We start from the raw sequence: 22,867 nt of genomic DNA on the forward strand, positions 1-22,867 counted from the left end.
ATATAGTTGTGTGTTAGGGTAGAATAAACTCCAAAAAAAAAAAAAAAAAAAAAAAAAAGCCTTGGTAGACTCGTAAGATTTTAAAAGTCGTGTAGTATCTTGACTTTACGACGTAGCTTGTCGACAGCTGACATTCACCTTTCACCTATATCATGCTTTGCTTAGGTACTCTATTTCTACAGATGCATTAAACACTTTTTGCTTTCTGTTTCTAGTGCAACACATGGGTCAACTCCATTTTTTCTTCTTTCCTTTTATGGCTCATGGCCACATGATTCCTACGTTAGACATGGCCAAACTCGTAGCTTCACGTGGTGTTAAGGCAACTATAGTTACAACTCCTCTCAATAAATCTGTTTTCTCCAAATCTATTCAAAGAAACAAGCATTTGGGGTTGGAAATTGATATCCGTTTGATAACATTCCAAGCTGTTGAAAACGGCTTGCCTGAAGGATGCGAGCGTCTTGATCTCGTCCCTTCCCAAGACTTGTTTTTCAACTTTTTAAAAGCTACAGCTATGATGCAAGAAACACTCGAGCAGCTTATTGAAGAGTGCCGCCCCAACTGTCTTGTTTCTGATATGTTATTTCCTTGGACTACTGATTCTGCAGCCAAATTTAACATTCCAAGATTGGTTTTTTATGGTACGAGTTATTTTTCACTTTGTGTCGCGAAGAGCTGTATTGGGAAAAAACTGAGTTTATATTAAAGATGATGCGGCATGACACGTGGTTTAGTTAAATGGTCAAAGCGCAACAATTGACTAAGAGGCACGGATGGAGACAGCCACGGGAAGAAGAATTTAAATAGGCACGAGACAAAGTATAGATACGAGTCTCGTACCAATTTAAATTATTTACAGCCAACGGGTTAGAAGGCATTAAAGACAAAGATCTGATGACAGAAAGGAGTCCAAATTCATTATTAAATACTTGATACGTTAGAAAATTGGTATTTAATAGGAATGATTGTATAACGGCTTATTTAATGTCATTTATTACTCATAATTATATCATTAAAGATGAGACTTTATTCCTTTACCTAGAATTATCTATAAAAGGAAGAAGTATCATCATTTGTAAGGACACAGAATACTATTGAGAATTCATTGAAATACAAAACTATCTGCTGTTTTACCATCATTCTTAAAAGTATTTTATTTTTGTCTCTTGATTATCAGTAACCCGAATTTCTTTTTAGCTTTGACCAAAGGCTCAGATTTTTGGTTAAACAAATTGGTTCCGTTACCGGGAATCTGATAATCTTTTCTTTTAAGCTATATCTTATCTATTGTCGTCACCATGTCAAACAACAACACCGACAACAACAGTAATAACACATTGGGAAACCATGAGAATCAAATACATCAAAATCAAGATGACGTGGTTCCCTCTCCTCTAAATTCACCACGTCAATCTCGTGAAGGCACTCCTGTTACTGAATCCCGTGCTGATCAACAAGAGCAATCTGAACATTTTGAAGGAGTTACAACTGAAGCTTTGCAAAAGCTAATTGATGCACAGGTCGGCAAAGCTCTTCAGGCACTTGTTAGTCGATTGCCTGCTGCGCCACCTACACCAACTCCTAATAATAATACATTGGAGAACCCCCGTTCTGGTCTTGATAATTCTGGAAACGGAGCAACCCCCAGTGAACCACAAGAAGGGGGGCCAGGTAATTCAAATAATTCATATTTGCAAAATTTAGTACTAACCTTGCAGAAACAGATTAAGGAACAAATTGAGCGTATTGAGCAAATCCCTGGAGTTCCGCCTGTAATAAAAGGAGTAGACATGGACAAATACTCACAACAACCATGGAAGCCAAGTGTTGCTCCCCTTCCAATTCCGAAAAAGTTCAAAATGCCTGACATCCCGAAATATGATGGTACTACAGACCCACGTGACCACGTGACTGCATTTACAACAGGCGTAAAAGGCAACGACTTGACCAAACAAGAAATTGAATCAGTATTGGTCAAGAAATTTGGAGAAACACTCACCAAGGGTGCATTAACCTGGTATTCTCTTTTATCTGAAAATTCTATTAATTCTTTTGCTGAGCTTGCAGATTCTTTTATTAAAGCACATTCGGGAGCACAAAAGGTTGAGAAAAGAATGGAAGATACTTTCAAAATCAAACAAGGGGATTCGGAGCTGCTTAGAAACTTTGTTGACAGATTCCAACGTGAAAGAATGACTCTACCTCGTGTGCCTGATAATTGGGCTGCAATAGCCTTTGCAAGTAATTTAAATGACAAAAGTTCTGAAGCCACGAGATGACTCAAAGAAAGCCTTCGAGAATTTCCTGAAACCATGTGGAATGATGTTTACAACAGGTATAGTACGAAGCTGCGAATTGAAGAAGATACCGTACCTAAGCTTCATCATGAAGAAAGGGGCGGTCCCCGAAGATCAGAAACCGAAAAAAGATCAGGTAAAAACAGGTATGATCCATATATGGGACCTGCAGGAAAGGACCCACGGTCGAAACAAGATAGCCAGCAATATGATCAAAAATCGAGGAACCGCGATTCTGGCTCTTCTTCAAAGTTCAGGAATGATCGGAGCAGACAAGAATCGCGAGATGATGATAGAAGCTTAAAGGCACGATTCGGCGGATATAATTTTAATGTCTCTACCTCCGAGCTCGTAGCTATTTTAAGAAGCATGGGAGATAAGGTACGGTGGCCAAAAGAGATGCGGTCAAATCCAAATAGACGCAATCCAGATCATTGGTGCGAATTCCACAACGATCACGGGCACAAAACTTCAGAATGTACATTCCTGCAGAGTGAAGTGGATCATCTATTGAAGCAAGGATACCTCACTGAGTTATTTAGTGAGAAAGGAAAACAAGCTTATATGAAAAACAGGCAAGAGCCACCACAACCTCCTTCACCCAAGAGGACAGTGAATGTCATAAGCGGGGGAGAAGATATTCACGGCATAACCTACACAGCCTCCAACAAGGTTTCTAAGGTAACAATTACACACAGGAAACAGGTGCGACAGGTCCTTGAAAATGAAAGTATTTCGTTCGATGACGCAGATACCGAAGGAGTGACAAATCCACATAATGACGCACTGGTAATATCTTACTTGTACATGATACTAATGTAAAACGAGTTTTGATTGATCCAGGGAGTTCTGTAAATATTATATTACTTAGGGTACTACGGGAAATGCAAGCTGAAGACAAAATGATACCCAAGGCGCACACCTTGTCAGGCTTTGACAATTCAAGTGTAGTAACAAAAGGTAAGGTAATTCTAACAACTTTTGCTATGGGTGTTGTGAAGGAAACTAAATTTCAGGTAGTTGATATGGAAATGGCCTATAATATGATCATGGGGAGACCATGGATACACGATATGGATGTTGTCCCATCAACTCTACATCAGGTTATTAAATTCCCATCACCATGGGGAATTTGCCAAATTCGTGGGGATCAGCAGATGGATAGAAGTGTCAACGCTGTAACAAGTACGAGCGCCGTAAATAAAGAAAAATAGCAATTACAGGAAATAGTCGAAGGTAAAAAAGATCAAACTTCAACTGAACAAGAAAAGACAGATTTGGACTTAAGGCCTGACACAATTCAGGAACCTGAAGAAAATGAAAGCATCAAAACGACAATTGAAGAGCTTGAGGCAGTGATGTTATTTGATCAATGGCTTGAACGGAAGGTTTATGTCGGGGCCAATTTAAGCTTAAACATGCGAGGTATGATAATCGAATTTTTAAAAGCTAACTTAGACTGCTTTGCTTGGTCCCACGCTGATATGACAGGGATACCACTGAATGTGATGACTCACAAACTCAATGAGGACCCTTCTTTCCCACCAATAAAGCAAAAAAAACAAAAGCAAGGTGCTTTCAAAAACCAGGTGATTCAGGATGAAGTCCAAAACTTATTAAAAATCGGATCAATCCGTGAGGTAAAGTATCCTACTTGGTTAGCTAACACGGTGGTCGTACCCAAGAAAAATAGTAAGTGGCGTGTTTGTGTGGATTATACCGATTTAAATAAAGCCTGTCCAAAAGATTCCTTTCCCTTACCGCATATAGACCAACTAATTGATGCAACCGCAGGTCATGAACTTTTAAGTTTTTTAGATGCATACTCGGGATATAATCAAATTAAAATGGATCCTGGTGATGAAGAAAAAACTTCTTTCATCACAGACAGGGGGACTTACTGTTATAAAGTAATGCCCTTTGGTCTCAAAAATGCTGGAGCAACCTATCAAAGGTTGGTCACCAAAATGTTCCAAGAACATTTAGGGAAAACAATGGAGGTATATATAGACGATATGCTCGTCAAAACCCAGCAATCTCATGATCACATTTCTCATCTATCTGTTACGTTTGAAATTTTGCGAAAATTTAATATGAAACTCAACCCAGAAAAATGTGCATTTGGAGTTGCATCAGGTAAGTTTTTGGGTTTTCTTGTTTCTAATTGTGGTATTGAAGTGAATACTTCTCAGATCAAAGCAATAGAAGAAATCCATGATATCCTTACTAATAAAAAGGAAGTACAGAGATTAACGGGAAGAATTGCAGCTTTGGGGAGATTTATTTCCAAATCCTCATAAAGGTGTTTTAAGTTTTTCTCTGCACTTAAAAAGCAAGATCATTTTGGATGGAATGAAGATTGTCAACAAGCCCTTAGAAATTTGAAAGCTTATTTGTCAAAACCACCGTTGTTGGAAAAACCAAAGGTGGGGAAAAACTTCTCATTTATCTGGCCGTATCTGAAGTCGAAGTGAATGCTGTTTTAGTCCGCGAGGACCAAGGTAAGCAATCTCCTATTTATTATGTAAGTAAGTCCTTATTGGAAGCTGAGACATGATACCCACAGCTAGAAAAATTAGCATTAGCTTTGATCATGGCATCTAGAAAATTAAGACCTTATTTTCAATGTCATCCCATTAATGTAGTTACTGCGTTTCCGCTTCGAAATATTTTGCATAAACACGAACTTTCAGGAATATTAGCAAAATGGGCTATAGAACTAAGTGAATATGAAGTTGTTTATCAACCTAGGACCGCTATAAAATCTCAAGTACTAGCTGATTTCGTGGCCGATTTTAGTCAAGGGATGCATTTAGAAGCAGAAAAAGGATTACTAGTTTTTAATGGTGCGAACCCGGGGACTTGGGTTTTATTCACTGACGGTTCATCTAATGTAAAAGGGGCAGGCCTAGGAATAGTCCTCGTACCACCTGCGGGTGAGACTATTAGACAGGCTATAAAATATCATTCTATAACTAACAATGAAGCAGAGTATGAGGCTGTAATTGCAGGTTTAGAATTGGCATGAGAACTCGGCATAACACAAATTATAATCAAGAGTGATTCTCAACTCGTGGTTAATCAAATGCTGGGGACTTATACGGCCAGAGAGACACGAATGCAAGAATACCTCGCAAAGGTACGGGAGTTAATAAAGCAATTCCAAACTTGGAAAGTAGTGCAGATCCCAAGAGATGAGAATGTAGAGGCAGATGCTTTAGCAAATCTCGCATCTGCAACAGACGTAGCAAACAATACAAATGCTTCAGTCATACACCTATTTCATTCCGTTCTCGAATTTGATAAAAACAAGGTAAATTTTAATCATCTAACATGGGATTGGAGAAACGAAATTGTTGCCTTCTTACAGCACGGTACCGTGCCTAATGACAAAGGAAAGGCTCACGCGCTTCGCAAAAAAGATGCACGATATTATTTATATCAAGGAAATCTTTATCGAAAGATGTTCGGTGGACCACTAGCAAGGTGTCTCGGACCCTCTCAAACAGAATATGTGATGAGAGAAGTACACGAAGGACATTGTGGGAATCACGCAGGGGACGGTCACTGGTAAGAACATTAATTCGCACAGGATATTATTGGCCTAAGATGGAAGAAGAGGCAACCAGTTTCGTGTCCAAATGTGATAAATGTCAAAGGTACGACAATAATATGCACAGACCAGCTGAGTTACTACATCCTGTTATAGCCCCGTGGCCCTTTATGAAATGGGGAATGGATATCGTAGGTCCACTTCCACAAGCAAAAGGTCAGGTAAAGTTTCTACTTGTACTTACAGATTATTTCACTAAATGGGTAGAAGCAGGGGCATTTAAACAGGTACGAGAGAAAGAAGTTAAAGACTTCATATGGCGAAATATAATATGCCGCTTTGGAGCACCAAAGGAGATCGTGTGTGACAATGGACCACAATTCATTGGAGCTCAAATCACAGAATTTCTTCGAAGTTGGCAGATCAAAAGAATAACGTCTACGCCATACCATCCAGTAGGTAATGGACAAGCAGAATCTACTAACAAAGTCATTATCAACAACTTGAAGAAGAGGTTACAGGATTCAAAAGGTAATTGGCCTGAGGTGTTACCTGGAGTATTATGGGCTTATCGTACAACGACCAAAACAGACACTGGAGAAACACCATTTTCAATGGTTTATGGTGCGGAAGCCTTAATTCCAGTTGAAATAGGTGAGCCAAACACACGATACGATCAGGCAACGGAGGAATCTAATGATGAAGAGATGCGGTTTAGCCTAGATTTACTTGAAGGGAGAAGAGAAGCTGCATTGATAAGGATGGAAGCACAAAAGCAAGTAATAGAACGATATTACAATAGGAAAGCACGCCTCAGATTTTTCAAAATTGGGAATTTTGTGCTTAAAAAGGTGTTCCAATCTGCAAAGGCTGCTAACTCAGGAAAGCTAAGTCCAACATGGGAAGGACCGTACAAAGTCCGTGGCATTGCGGGAAAAGGAGCATACCAATTAAAGACAATGGACGGTAAAGTTTTACCCTCACATTGGAATGTCGTCCACTTAAAAAGATATTACTTTTGAGAAAGTACCTACGGTCAGGTATCATCATGTTAAAATTTCTTTCTTGGATTATTAATATTTTACTAACGATTTTAGATGCTAGGCAAAATACCCTAACTCGTGCCAAATGATGAGTCACAACCTGCAAGGCAAAATGGAGTATTCTTAAATTCCTAGCCCAGGGTTACAATTAATCTGATGGAAATACACACGAGTTAGGCAGTCTTCATCTATAATCGCACCTTCGAGTCCCGTATATCTTTCTGTTTCAGGAAAAAGGGCCAAAGTAAAAGAAATAAACAAGTGCTCGAGGCTTCATACTTCACCGCTCAAACACTTGGGGGACTACAATACTGTACACAGATACGTGTAGAAATGCAGATACGAATATCGAACAACAGAGTCAAGTGTTGAGTAAAAGTTACGAAGTCTTCAGCGGTTATGAGAATAACAGAGTCATCTCTCAAACCCTTCTTAACATATAAAGATTGGGTCATGACTAGGTACTGAAACAGGTTATGAAGAAAAACCTTGTTTATTTTATGTTATGTACAAATCTGTTACAAGAAAAACAGTTACGAGAAAGTTGTAAATGTATTGTAATACATGTAATAGTCAAACACTTGTTAAAGTTTATGAATAAAAAACTTGCCAAAGTTGTTTCATACAAAACGTGTGTTTTCCTATTTCTTTCATCGTATTATAACACCATTATGAAGTTGAGACGTCTTCTTCATTAAGTGTCGATAAAATAAAATGGCCCTCTTTTATAAGCCTCATGTTGATAATCCATGAGAAGAATCATAAAGCATTTTAAAAGGATAAAAATGCTAAGCTATTCCATGAGTCCTAGATAAATAGGCAAGAATAGAATATGCAGAAGTACCGATAAAACTTCTTAATATAAATAAAAACTAAGTACAAACTTAGTCAACAAAGCATTTGTTTTTTACAAGTGCCCCATTATGATAACTGGGAACTTCATCAAAAGATCCTTTACAGCAGTTTCATTTTTAGCTAGTCACTGAAGGATTTGGAGCATCAGAAGTTTCACCCTTGGGAGCAGGAATTGCAACCCCAATTGCTGCAGTAGCCACTTCTTCATTTAAAAGTTCTTCCGTTCCAGGAGCTTCAAGTACAGGAGAAGGAGTATCAGTAAATTGTTGACTTTTCTCGATGGTATCTACGACTTTGGCCAGTTCAGACTGCAAGTCAAAACCTTCCTGAGCAGCTTCCGTCAAAGCATCACGGCGAGATTTTAGGAAAGCCCAACTCACCTCTATGTTGAAGTTCTCCTCCAGAAGTCCATATTCCTTTTTCCCACATAGCAAGATCGTTTTTTAAGATTTGGTGCTCAGCTAAATGGGAATCAAGGGAAGCTTCAAGAGAGGTATGAGAACTCTTCAAGGCATGAATTTCATCAGAGGAGGTCTGTAAGTCAGCCTGAGCTTGAGTCAAGCTTTGCACTAACTCTCCTGCATACTCTTCTTTCTTAGCCAAAAGTGCCTTAAGCTCCCTAACTTCTTCACTAGCCTTGGATAATTGTTCTGACAAAGAGCATTCCAAAAGCTCTTTGTCTCTTTTAAATTGGCTTGAAGAAGCCTTGGCAGTTACCAGTTCAGAAGTCAAACCACGGTTTTGCTGCTCCAGGAGGTTTTTATTTTCTTGCAACTCCTCTATGGTCCCTTGATTATTCTCAAACTGTTCTTTCCAATTGGCTGCTTCAAGCTGGGCTCCCCTAGCTATTTCTTCGGCCTCGTGGACAGTTTTTTCAGACTCACGGGCTTTTCTTTCCAGAAGGGAAATTCTTCCCATTAATTCCGTACCAATGAGGTTAGCCTACAGAAACAACTCATAGAAATGAGGGATTGAAGATAATTAAAAAAGAAAAAAAACTTGTTGGTAAGAAGAGGAAAAATACCTTCAAAGTAGAATGAATTATGTCATTCATCAGAGTCAAGCAGCTATGGCTCTCCATCTTCTTCTTCTCAATATCTCCAATTAGGGGCTCGAGCCAAACATCGGCTCTACCAGTCTTTTCTCAAGAGGCTATGATTAGCAGGAACTTCCAGAGTAACATTTTTCATAGTCATACTTCCACTGCTAGAACCCGTCTCTGTACGATGAACAGAGGGAAGAGGAGCAATGGAAGGAATGGAAGGAATGGAAGGAGAAGATGTAGAAACAGGAATGGAAGGAGAAGATGTAGAAACCAACGCAGGAGCGGAAGCAGGTGCAGTAGAAAATGCCAAGGGAAAGGACATAGGAGCGGTAGAAACCGACAAAAGAATGGAAGTCGTCAAAACTGGTAAAGAAATACTTACGGTTGGCAGAGGAATGGAGGAAATAGGAACGAATGAGGAAAGAGGAGCTTCATCAAAAACAGGGCCGAGCTCGCCACTCCCGAAACCACTATCAAAAAGATGCTGAATTGATTCATTATTATCTCTTGGTTCGGTGTCCTCGTCAGAATGAATCAAAACAGGCTCGGTGGTGGAGGTTCGAGCAGGAGTGTCTTCAATTTCACCATCAATGATTATTCGCCTCCTGACCCTTGGCCTAGTAATTAGGGAGGTACCCTCCTCTTCTTCTTCAGAACTTTCCTTTATAGCTTTCCTTTTTGGCAGCAAGGCTCGAGCCTTATCCAAATCAAGAGCAGCATTCGCAGACATGCGAATGGCCATAGCTACTTCAGCCGTCATTCCTCTAATGCCAAATCCTGATTAAAGGATGGATATACATGATTAAAATTGAGGAAAGAATGCTTAACATATAAAAAGGGGCATACCATGTGTTTTGACCTTCCAGCCATGTAAGGAAGAAATTGATTTCCAAGTTCTTTGCTCCCTAGAAGCAATCTTCAAAAGTGAGTCTACCCAACCACGGAAGTTGGGAATAGGTTCCACATCTCCCATGGTTGCTACAAAAAACCAAGAAGAGACGAGGTTAAAAACAAAATTTCTTTTGAAATTCTCAAAAGTAGGTACGGTAAATAAAAGAAAACCTACGTTCAAAATTCCACTTCTCAGGGAAGGGAATATTTGTTTCGCCAATCAAGTCCACCGTACGAACAACAACGTAACGGATATACCATCCACGATCTTTATCATCTTCAGGATTTACCAGAACTTTTTTGCTCCTTGCAGTTAAGGTAAAAACCCCATGACGTATTAAGTTAGGGTGGTACAGATGAATGAGGTGAGAGAAGGTGAAATTGACATTGGCTTTGGAGGATAAATATCTCAAACAAGTCACTGTTCTCCACACTAGTGGACCGATTTGGGCCAAACAAATTGTAAAGAAACGGCAAAATCCAAGAATAACTGGGTCAATCGGAGGATTAAAACCTAAAGTGAAGGGGTAAGTATAAACAAAAGAATACCCACTTCTAAAGGAGGAAATTCTTTGATTTGGGGAAGGAATTGACATTCGAAGACTATCCTTCCAGTTACAATCTTTTCTTATGGTGGGGATTGTAAGCTCGGTTACTATTGTAGGGTAAGTATCGGCTTTTTCTAAATTTGCAATTTGTTTTTGAAGAGACGTTTTGTCACTTTCAAAAGACAAATCGCTGGGAACTATCTCATCAACTGAGGGTTCTTGAGAAGAATCAAGAATTTCTCTACTTTTAGAAGAGGGGGCCTTTGGGATAGAACTCCTTGAAGAAGAACCAGAGGAGCCGCCTCGAGTAGATTCTAACCCTGTTCGAAGCCTACCTCCTCCGCCTCTTCTGTGTCTAACAGGGGCGTTGGGGAATTGGTCTAGAATTGGAACTTTTTTACGGTTAGGGTTTGAAGAAGACATTGTTAGGAAGGATAAGTCGAAATAAAGAAGAAAATGTTTGCTGAAGATTTGTGAAGAAGACAAAGGAAGAAAAGGTTATGTATATAATGGGAACCGTCAACCTTAGAAGTGTAATGATGGAAAGCCTATAATAAAGGCAGCTATCACTTCGTGAATAGTGAGAATGAAGAAGTCTCGAAAAAGGGTGTAAATAGCGGAATCAATCAGAAAATGACACATGGGCAGAACATTAAATGGAAAAGACTACTGAGGCGTTAATACTGTCATAAGCATTAACTGTGGCAAAAATTCCTTTTTTATGAAGATCCACTTCCCAATTATTTAATTGATAAATAAATGGAAAGTGGGGGGACTATCTGTATTGGGAAAAAACTGAGTTTATATTAAAGATGATGTGACATGACACGTGGTTTAGTTAAATGGTCAAAGCGCAACAATTGACTACGAGGCACGGATGGAGACAGCCACGAGAAGAAGAATTTAAATAGGCACGAGACAAAGTATAGATACGAGTCTCGTACCAATTTAAATTATTTACAGCCAACGGGTTAGAAGGCATTAAATACAAAGATCTGATGACAGAAAGGAGTCCAAATTCATTATTAAATACTTGATACGTTAGAAAATTGGTATTTAATAGGAATGATTGTATAACAGCTTATTTAATGTCATTTATTACTCATAATTATATCATCAAAGCTGAGGCTTCATTCCTTTACCTAGAATTATCTATAAAAGGAAGAAGTATCATCATTTGTAAGGACACGGAATACTATTGAGAATTCATTGAAATACAAAACTATCTGCTGTTTTACCATAATTCTTAAAAGTATTTTATTTTTGTCTCTTGATTATCAGTAACGCGAATTTCTTTTTAGCTTTGACCAAAGACTCAGATTTTTGGTTAAACAAGAGCAATAGGCTTAATAAGCCTTTTAAGAATGTCTCCTCTGATTCTGAAACTTTTGTTGTACCTAATTTGCCTCACCAAATCAAGCTGACAAGAACACAGTTGTCTCCGCTTGACCAATCGGATGAAGAGTCAGTCATGTCCATGATGATGAAATTAGTAAGGGAATCGGACTTGAAGAGTTATAGAGTTATATTCAACAGTTTCTATGAGCTTGAAGATTATGTAGAGCATTATACCAAGGTTCTAGGTAGAAACGCTTGGGCTATATGTCCGCTTTCCTTGTGCAATATGGACATTGAAGATAAAGCTGAAAGAGGGAAGCAATCCTCTATAGATAATCATGAGTGCATGAAATGGCTTGATTCGAAGAAATCCAGTTCCGTTATCTATGTTTGTTTCGGTAGCATAGCGAATTTCACCGCGTCACAACTGCACGAACTTGCTATGGGAATTGAAGCTTCGGGACAAGAATTCATTTGGGTTGTTAGAACAGATCAACAAGACAACAAAGATTGGTTTCCTGAAGGATTTGAGGAAAGAACGAAAGAAAAAGGTTTAATAATAAGAGGATGGGCACCCCAAGTACTAATTCTAGATCACGAAGCTGTGGGTGCATTTGTTACACATTGTGGATGGAATTCGACGCTGGAAGGAATATCAGCAGGAATACCAATGGTGACATGGCCTCTATCTGCTGAACAATTCTTCAATGAAAAGCTAGTAACTGAGGTTTTGAAAACTGGGGTTGGCCTTGGTTCTATGCTATGGCAAACAACACCTTGTGAAGGAGTGAAAAGAGAAGCAATAGCTAAAGCAATAAAGAGAGTAATTGTGGGTGAAGAAGCAGAAGAATTCAGAAACAGAGCTAAAGAGTATAAGGAAATGGCAAGACAAGCAGTTGAAGAAGGAGGATCGTCTTACTGTGGTTTGAGTAATTTACTGCATGATTTAAGTACGTATAGTTCTACATGCATGACACCGTACGTGGATGAACGTTAAAAGCAATTGTCTTGATAGCGAACGTGATACAGAATCATCCAAATGAAAGTTCCAAACCTAAAGGTCAACTATTTGGACTCAAAATACCTTTCTACTGTCTAAAAAAAGTTATTTTTTTATATATAATACGATATTATACCGCGCTATACTTTAACGGAGTTTCTATCGTTAAAATATAGTACGGTATAATAACACATTATATATAGCGTGATATAATACCGCATTATATATAGCGCGTTATTATACCGCGTTATACCTGTTTATGAGCCCACCAATTAGTCTCCTACATTTAACTAACATAACCGTAATTCAAATATATATAGCGCCGCATAATACCGCGCTATACCTGTTTGTGGGCCCACCAATAAGTCTCCTGCAGTTAATTGACATAACAATAATTCAAATGGGTATAGCGCGGTGTAATACAACACTATACATCAAAAACTTCAGCCCCTCGGGCTAGGCATTGCCTTATTTAAAGGCGTTAGGATTTTATGAAAATCCATTCAAAAAATATTCTAACTTCTGTTCAAAATTTTCTTCTTGTTATCAAGCATTTTTTATAATGTCTGAAGAGCCAAAAATAAGGGTTTCATTATATTGGGGGGTGAGGTTGTAACGGAGAATAACTCTGTGAGCTATAGTTCATCTCTACAGTGTCATGTTAAATTGCCGCTTACAATGGAGTACGATAAATTAGTATCGTTATTACGTAAAAAAATGAGTGTGAGGGAACGTTCGATGAACCTTAAAGTAACCAGTAAATTTCCGTATTCTGTGATTCCGCAGGGGTTTGCTTATTATTTTGATGTGTTGGATCACGGTGGTCCATCCGGGAGTCATCACCAATAGAAAAATGTCCATCATGGAATATCAACGCAGTACGACTTGTAAGTGAGTGATATAGCTATATGAAAAATATTTATCAATTTGAGTAGCTTATCATTTTGTTCTTTTTGTGCAGTGAAAATGACCAACTTGATGGTCCCGGCCTCACTCAGTTGCCCGTAGACGACGTATTTACTCGTGATCTGGCAGATGCATGGAGTCAGGAAGATAATAGTGATTATGACAACAATACCGATGAGTCTGGAGATGACACACCCTTCCCTGACGAGGGTGATGACGAGGAGAAAGTAAATGTCGAACCTGAGCTGACGAGGGAGCATGCTCCTCCACCTCCAGTTAGATCAAGAGTGTACAAGTTCCACGTGTCATTTCATGAGGAGAATATTCCCTACCTTGATAATTTGCCAAGTTTGTCGGATGTGGATGCCATCACAAGGGATGTTGAGAAATTCGATCAACAATGTGGGATGAGTCTAGACCAATGCTGCTGGCAAAGGGCATGTATTTTCCCGATAAAGCTCGCTTAACTAGGGTTGTAAAAACATACAGCGTCAGAGAGTGCCGTGAGATGAGGGTAAGGGAGGCAACTCCGGAGGTATACAAGGTTGTATGCCATAGACAGTTTATGGGTTGTAACTGGATGTTACGTGCGATCAAGAAGGAAACAAGGTTGTGGAAAGTGGGTAAATATATTGGCACCCACATATGTGAAATGGACACATTCAATCAGAATCACTTCAACTTGGATGTAGACTTGATTTATCTTGTCTTGATTCCACACTTGGAAGTGTTCATTAGGTACAAGATCAAAGAGTGTATTTCATCCGTCCACCAAGAATATGAGTGTACTATAACCAAAAGAAAGGCATATCTCGGGCGCAAACGTGCATTTGAAATTATTTAGGGTGACTGGAATAAGTCATTTTCATCTCTACCCAAGTACATGGCCGCACTAAAACATTTCAACTCCCGGACTGTTGTTGAATGGAGGCATGAGTAGAGTTCGGGAATACTGGAATGTATTTTTAACTATGTGTTTTGGTCATTTAAACTAGCAATTGATGGTTTTGTGCTTTGTCGTCCGGTAATTTCCAAAGACAATACTCATGTCTATGGAAAGCATGATACTAAGCTTTTGATCGCAGTTGCAGTAGATGCCAACGGACAAATATTTCTACTAGCTTTTGCCATTTGTGCCAATAAAAGCGAAGAGACGTTGACACTTTTTTTGAACCACTTGAAGCAGCACGTTGTCAAACAGTGTTCAGGTATTTGTCTAATATTTGATCGGCATGGTGGTATTTTAAGTTCTGTACGCCATTTACCTGAATGTCAGGAACCCTATGCATACCACAGTTACTGTGTGAGGCATCTGAAGGCCAATTTCCAGAAGAAATATCCCGACAAGGCCTTGCATGATTTAATATGGATGGCTGCAACTGAGCACCAGCAGTGCAAATTCACGAGGCGCATGGAAGCGATCCGGCAATTAGACGAAAGAGCCTATAATTGGCTGATGGGACATGAGCTTCACAAGTGGACATTGCATGTTGATGGTGGCAGACGATGGGGAGCCCTGACTACAAATGTGTCGGAGTCATTCAATGGCTTATTGAAGTCTCCACGTGGTTTGCCTGTCACTGCCATGATCCGGATGACATTCAAACAGATTGCGGAGAGGTTTGTTGAAAGGCATAAAGCTGCATCGGAATTGATGGACAGGGGTGTTCAATTTATGCCAACACCGATGAGAAAATTTGAGAAATATAGGAGGCGAGCACATTGGCATTCATTTTTATAGTATGATCATGACCGGGGTATTTTTGAAGTTCGCACCGCTATCCGTGGACACCGGGGGAATAATCCATAAACCGTGAATGAAGCCAACAGGTTGTGTTCATATGGGAAATAGACCATCTACTACATGTCGTGCGCACATGCCATGAAGTATTTTCAACAAGTTGATTTAGGGGCAACCAACTATGTTGATAGGTGTCACGACCCCAAACCGTACCCGGTCGTGATGACGTCTCTCGTGAAGACAAGGCCAGCCGATACAATTCCTAAATTCAGTTTTTAATAGTTTAATAAGTCAGTTTAGGCCATTTATAAGGATAAATCCCTAACAAGTATAGATTTAGCAAAATAAAATAAGTGCGAAAATAAATATAGCTCGACATCGGAGTGTCACAAGTCATGAGCATCTACCAAGGTCTGAATACAACCAAAGTCTAAAAATATACTAAATACAGTAATGAAAAATAAGAGGAAGGAAAGCAGTGCTGCGAACGTCGTGCAACCACCTTGCTAACTATGACGTCTCCGCCTCCAAGCAATCAACACCTACTACCGAGTTCCGAAATACCTGAATCTACACAGGAGGTGCAGAGAGTAATATGAGTACTCCAACCCAGTAAGTAATAAGCGTAAATAAAGACTGAGCACTAGGAAATGATGTATCCACATTTATGATAAACTCAATAAGCACAACAAGCTTTCAAATCAGAATATGAGTCAATCGTCTCATTTAAAATCCAGCTTTGGTGAAAATCATTTGAAAAATGCTTTCCAATAGTTTCAGTAAGGGTTCAATACCATTTATAATAAAAGAGATGAAAATCATAATCCGCCCATCGGGCAAAACATAGTTCGTATACAACCCCTCGCATAACAGAAATTCACAATCCTTTTCATAACTTAAAAACTTCAATTTAAATGAAAGATTATTTAAAATATTTGTTCAACATTTTCAATAGAGGCTCGGTCTAAAGATGAGTGAAACCAGCAATTAAATCAACATGTTCAATAAAAACTCACTTTAAATAGGAGTGAAAATAGTAAGTTCATAAACTAGCCCCTCATGCAAAGCATCACTCATGTACATGTATATATATATATATATAGCCCCTCGGTCAAGCCTCTCAGTCACTCGTGACTCAACTCTTACCAATCAGCGCTCACACTTAGCACTCACACTCAATAGGTACCATATAGTAATCGCTAAGGCGTGCAGCCCGATCCATTTATATAGTCGACTGTGCTCACTAGGGGTGTGCAGACTCCGGAGGGGCTCCTACAGCCCAAGCTCTATATTGCTACGGCGTGCAGCCCGATCCATATACACACACACACACATATATATATATATATATATTGTTGCGACGTGCAGCCCGATCCATAGATATATAATCCTCACAACCAGGCCCTCGCCCTCTCTCAGTCATTAACCTCACAATCATGCCCTCGATTTATCTCAGTCATCAACCTCACAATCAGACCCTCGGTCTATCTCAGTCATCAACCTCACGATCAATCGGACTATCAGTAAAATAGGGAACTCAGCCCAAATAGTTTTCACATTTTAAGAAGTAAAGTGATAAAACCATATTTAAACAATAAACATGTAAAACATGACTGAGGATATGCTTTCAAAACAAATAGAGTGAGGAAAAAAATAGTGAAAATGCCCCCTATGGGTCTAAACAGGTTGGCACAAGGCCCCAAACATGGTATACAGCCCAAAATATAATATCAATATGTAAAATATGGAATATCATAAGATTTTAAATCAAATACGCGACTTAATAGTCGTACGGGACGGATCAAGTCTCAATCCCCAACGGTGCACACCTCCACGCTCGTCATCTAGCGTGTGTGTCACCTCAAAGTAGCACAACGATCTGAAATTCGGGGTTTCAAACCCTCAGGACAGCCTTTACAATCATTACTTACCTCGATCCGGTCCAAACTCTAGACCACAATGCCTTTTGCTCTCACGAATCAACCTCCGGATGCTCCAAATCTAGCCACAATCAGTACGTAACTATTAAAATATGCTATGGGAACAAAGCCCGCTCAAAAATATCCAATTTGCATAAAAAATAACGCAAATTGCTCAAACCCGGCCCCCGGGCCCACATTTCGGAATCCGATAAAAATTACATCAATAAAATCCTCGTTCACTCACGAGTCTACCCATATCGAATTCGTCAAAATCTGATCTCAATTGCCCATTCAAATCCCCAAATGAAATCTCAAACTTTTCTTCCATTTTTTCCCAAGTTTCACTCTAATTTCTCAAACTAAATGATGAAATTTAAGACCAAATCATGGAATTAAACCAAATATGAGTGAAGAATACTTAAACCAATAGTTCCACTGAAAATTTCCTCAAATTCCACCTCCTTCCGAGCTCTCTAATGGCTTTTTATGAAATTGGACTTAAACCCTCGATTTAAAAAATATAAACTGTCTGTCCAGATATTTCTTCATCGCGAACGCGGCATATCCCTCGCATTTGCGAAGCACACTGCTTCACCTACCGAAATGTCTTCTATGCGAACGCGATGCATGACATATTCAACACCTCGTGATCGCGAACGCGTAGAACAAATGCACTGAGGACCCAGCTATCCTTCTTCCTCTATACGAACGCAACCTGAACCTTGCGAACGCGATGACCAAAGACCTCACGACTTCGCGATCGCGGAACCATCTTCGCAAACGCGAAGGCCAACTCTACAGCCTCGCACCCTAACCCCTCACGAACGCGGGACATGCATCACGAATGCGAAGGTCAAAACCTGCAACACCAACAGCAGCAATTCTGCAATTTGTCACAACATGAAATGGTCCGATTACCCACCTGAAACTCACCTGAGGCCCTCGGGACCTCAATCAAATATGCCAACATATCCCATAACATCAATTCAAATATGTTCCAACCATCAGAACGCTCAAAACAACCATAAAATACCAAATTCGCATCGGATTCAAGCCTAAGAATTCCACAATCTTCTAAATTACACTTTTGATAAAAAACCCAACCAAATCACATCCGAATGACCTGAAATTTTGCACACATGTCACAAATAACACAAAGGAGCTATTGCAACTTCCGGAATTTCATTCCGACTCCTATATCAAAATCTCACCTATCAACCAAAAAACGCCAAAATCTCAATTTCGTCAATTCAAGCCTAAACCTTCCACGGACTTCCAAAATGCATTCTGATCACGTTCCTAAGTCACAAATTACCTAACGGAGTTAACCAAATCATAAAAATTCTGATCCGAGATCTTATACCAACAAGTCAAATCTTGGTCAAACTTTTCAAATTTCAAGCTTCAAACTGAGAACTGTTCTTCCAAATTCATTCTGATTACCCTGAAAACTAAAACCAACGATTCACATAAGTCATAATCCATCACACGAGGCAAATCATGCCCGAGAACTGACGAGCAAGGTGCAAAATCTCAAAACGACCGGTCGGGTCGTTACATCCTCCCCCATTTAAAATATACGTTCGTTCTCGAACGTGCCCAGAGTTGTTCCAAAAGCCATGCAATCGCTAAATAACCTTACCATGAACATATACCTGGGGGTGATCCCACATCACCCTATCTCGTATAGGTCCGATGACACAATGTAACTGAAATTTCATAGTCCAACCTAGCCCATGAACCTTAGAACCACATTCCCACTTCTTAAATCATCCACAAGATCAAAATCTTACATCTATACTCTGACTAAGCCCGAACAAGCTGTAATAACCCATACCCGCAACCCCAGTGCAATTATATGATAAAACACATAAGTCAAACGCTTGCAGCGATAACTTGAATGAAGCCAGCAAGTTGTGTTCATGTGGGAAATAGACCATCTACCACAACCGTGCGCACATGCCATGAAGTGCTTTCAACAAGTTGGTTTAGGGGCAACCAACTATGTTGATAGGCAATACATTGTTGTTGCATCCGTAAATACATATAGTGGGCAGTTGCAGCCATTGGGTGTTGAGCATTATTGGCCGTCAGAACAATTTAAAATGTTGTGTAACAATGACTATTTGCGCAAGCTGTAAGTGCAAAAAAGAACACGTATACGGAACCAAATGGATGTTGGTGATACCGTTTATGCACGTAAATGTGGCATATGCTCGCAAATAGGAAACGACCGTCGTAAATGTGCTTCAGTTGGTTTGGGTGGCAATGGTAATCCAGCTCTTGGTGCAAGTTCGTCTAATGTACCCAACTATCAAGGATACACCTAGTGTTTTATTTTCGTAATGTTTTTGTAATAAGTGTTTGTACTTGTTTATGTTGCAATATCTATCAAATAAAATTATGTTCCACAGTCTTTTTACATATTATTTTTTAACATGACCTTTTGAATTGGGATGATGATATGATAGTTCCAACATTAAACTTATTGGTGTTAGTAAAGAAGACCAATATGAAGATTGAAATTTCATAACATAATATTCGACGAGATAAAAGCACAACCATAACTAAAGCATGAAAAGTATAACGCGGTTAAATATATATAGCGCGGTTAATATGTATAGCGCGGTTAAATACTACGTTTTGTGTGTTGTCTTGTCGGTCTGAAAAGTTGACCGACTGCGAAAAAGCTATTTCATTTCAGAAAAAGTCAATATGTATAGCACGGTACGATACTACATTTTGTGTGTTGTCTTGTTTGTCTAAAAAGCTGATCGACTGCGAAAAAGGTGTTTCGTTTCAGAAAAAGTGAATATATATAGTGCGGTATAATACTACATTTTGTGTGTTGTCTTGTCGGTGTGAAAAGCTGACCGATTGCGAAAAATTTATTTCGTTTCAGAAAAAGCGAATATGTATAGCGGTATAATACTACATTTTGTGTGTTGTCTTGTCGGTCTGAAAAGCTGACCGACTGCAAAAAAGCTGTTTTGTTTAAGAAAAATTGAATATGTATAGCGCGGTACAATACTACGTTTTGTGTGTTGTCTTGCCCATAAATAACGGGCACATTCTAGTTATTTTCTGCGTTTAACAATAACCAATAGCAAATATTTCCATAAAAGCAAGGTTTTTCTTTACACTTTAACAAATGTCTGAACCTCTTTATGTGCCAAGGTGCGAGTGAGGCAAAAAATGTATGATGCAAGACTGTTGGGATGATGGTGATGTTGGACGCCGCTATTGGGCGTGTATGAACTAGTTTTATAAAACCTCAACATCCTGCAGTGTGATGGTGGCCTCGCCAATGGGCAGGTAGAAAGTGTGCGTCTCCGATCGCCACCACTCTATCAAGGCCGTGATCAAAGACCAGTCGGGTTGCAGCCGCCCAATCTGAAAAATCCTATAGAAGCCTGTATCCTGCAGGCACTGGACTACACGGGGATGGAAATCTCTGCCCCTCATAAAGTCTCACAACTCGTCCACTCTCCTGGCGTGGAGAGTCTGGTCCTGTAGCTCTCCCTCCCATACGTAGGCAGACCTATTATCGCCCTGTAATACTAATAGCTCATCCGAGAGAGGTCTAGGATGCACAGGCTGAACGTCCATGTCGTTTACTGTAAATTAAACAATATTAATTGTGTGTTAGTTTTGTAAATAATTAATATTTAATTATTTAATTGGACAGAGTATATCTATATATGGGTTCCAGACTCGATATTTGAGTCACAGTAGCACCAAGCTATCCTGAATTCTTATGTGTGTCAATTTCAATATTTTTCATAATTATGTGTGTTTTATAAATTAAATAATTAATTTTTAATTGGACAGCGTATATATCTATAGGTTCCAGGTTCGATAATTGAGGCCCAGTAGCACCAAGCTATCCTGAATTCTTATGTGTGTCAATTTCAATACTTTTCATAATTTTGTTTGTTTTATAAATTAAATAATTAATTTTTAATTGGACAACGTATATATCTATGGGTTCCGGGCTCGATATTTGAGGCCCAGTAGCACCAAGCTATCCTGAATTCTTATGTATGTAAATTTCAATACTTTTCATAATTTTGTTTGTTTTATAAATTAAATAATTAATTTTTAATTGGACAGCATATATATATCTATGGGTTCCATGCTCGATATTTGAGGCCCAGTAGCACAAAGCAAACCTGAATTATTATGTGTGTCAATTTTAATACTTTTCATAATTTTGTTTGTTATATAAATTAAATAATTAATTTTTAATTGGACAGCGTATATATATCTATGGGTTCCAGGTTCGATAATTGAGGCTCAGTAGCACCAAGCTATCCTGAATTCTTATGTGTGTCAATTTCAATATTTTTCATAATTCTGTGTGTTTGTTTTATAAATTAAATAATTAATTTTTATAAATTGTAATTGGACAGAGTTTGTGTTTGATCTATCAATATAGTATATACTTAAACTACAGTGATTCTATGCTAAAAGACTCTACATTTTACTACGCTAAAATGCTCTATATTTTACTACGCTATAAGGGTACTAGTCTTTAAGTAAATAAATAATCTAAACTAAATAAAAACAACAAACATATTTTAATAACATAACATTCACGAAATTACATATAAAACAATAAAAGAAATTTATGAACAATTTTATTAATAAGAAAAATTATTTCTCAACTTTTAACTATTTTTTTTAAACACTAATATCTTAATCCGGATAAAAATAACATACTAATTTAATCGCAAACATAACACAAAACAACATGGAAACACATTTAAGACAACTAATATGCATTATTATACGAGTTTCGATATAAACTGAATCGGAAATAACTCGATTTATGTTTTTAGAAAAGTCGGAAAATTGAAATTTTGATCCCGAAACGAGGAAACCACAACAATAGAAGGCTTGGGTTGGATGCGGGACCTACAATATTATCTTTTTGTGTGACGGGTGGGGTCCACTCGGAATGTTTTTGGAGAAAAAGAGGGGGGACTGCTATTCTTTTAAAATTCAAAGGCTCGTATGTTTCTGTCGTAGGGAAGAAGAAGAAGGGGTCTTTATTTAACAGGTATAGCGCGTTATAATACCGCGCTATATATAATGCAGTATTATATCGCGTTATATATAGAAAAGTAGCTTTTTTACACAATAGAAAGGTAATTGAGTCCAAAAAGTTGGCATTTAGGTTTCGGACTCTCAAAATGAATGGCAAATAAACTTATACTACATAGTAAAATACAAGCTAGTACTCCCTCCGTTTTAATTTATGTGAACCCATTTGATTGGGTACGGAGTTTAAGAAAAGAAAGAAGACTTTGATAAATCATTGCACAAACGTAAATTCTTTTCAAATACGGAAAGAGGTCATTCTTTTTGGCACAGAACAACAACAATAACAACATCTCAGTATAATCCCACAAGTGGAGTCTTTTTGGCACAGACTAAAAAGAAAATAGATTCACATAAATTGAAACGGATAGAGTATTAAAATATAGAGGTAATTGGCCCTGATGTCTTTTTACAACGGAAAAGGGTCATTGTTACCCCTATACTATGCAAAAAGGATTAACTATGCGCTTCGTTATACAATTGGTACAAAATTAACCCTGCCGTTATACAAGTGGTTTAAATATACCCCCTTTGTTAGGATTGTCCAAGTTGAAGACCCAATTTGATGTGGCACTGATATTTGATGAGGTGGACACCACGTGACATGCCACCTCACCTCCCC

The 22,867-nt window shown here is 38.7% G+C and overlaps 1 protein-coding gene across 1 annotated transcript; it reads left to right on the plus strand.

The window, feature by feature from the left end:
• Positions 1–256: 256 nt before the first annotated feature.
• On the plus strand, positions 257–14,786 carry LOC104235615 (scopoletin glucosyltransferase-like). Its single transcript, XM_070156776.1, has 6 exons — positions 257–667; positions 1,666–1,674; positions 11,572–12,551; positions 13,535–13,920; positions 14,475–14,687; positions 14,776–14,786. The coding sequence occupies exons 1-6, from the start codon at positions 257–259 to the stop codon at positions 14,784–14,786; spliced, it is 2,010 nt and encodes a 669-aa protein (XP_070012877.1).
• The last annotated feature ends 8,081 nt before the right edge of the window (positions 14,787–22,867 follow it).

Source organism: Nicotiana sylvestris, chromosome 1, assembly GCF_000393655.2.
Source record: "Nicotiana sylvestris chromosome 1, ASM39365v2, whole genome shotgun sequence".
NCBI lineage: Eukaryota > Viridiplantae > Streptophyta > Magnoliopsida > Solanales > Solanaceae > Nicotiana > Nicotiana sylvestris.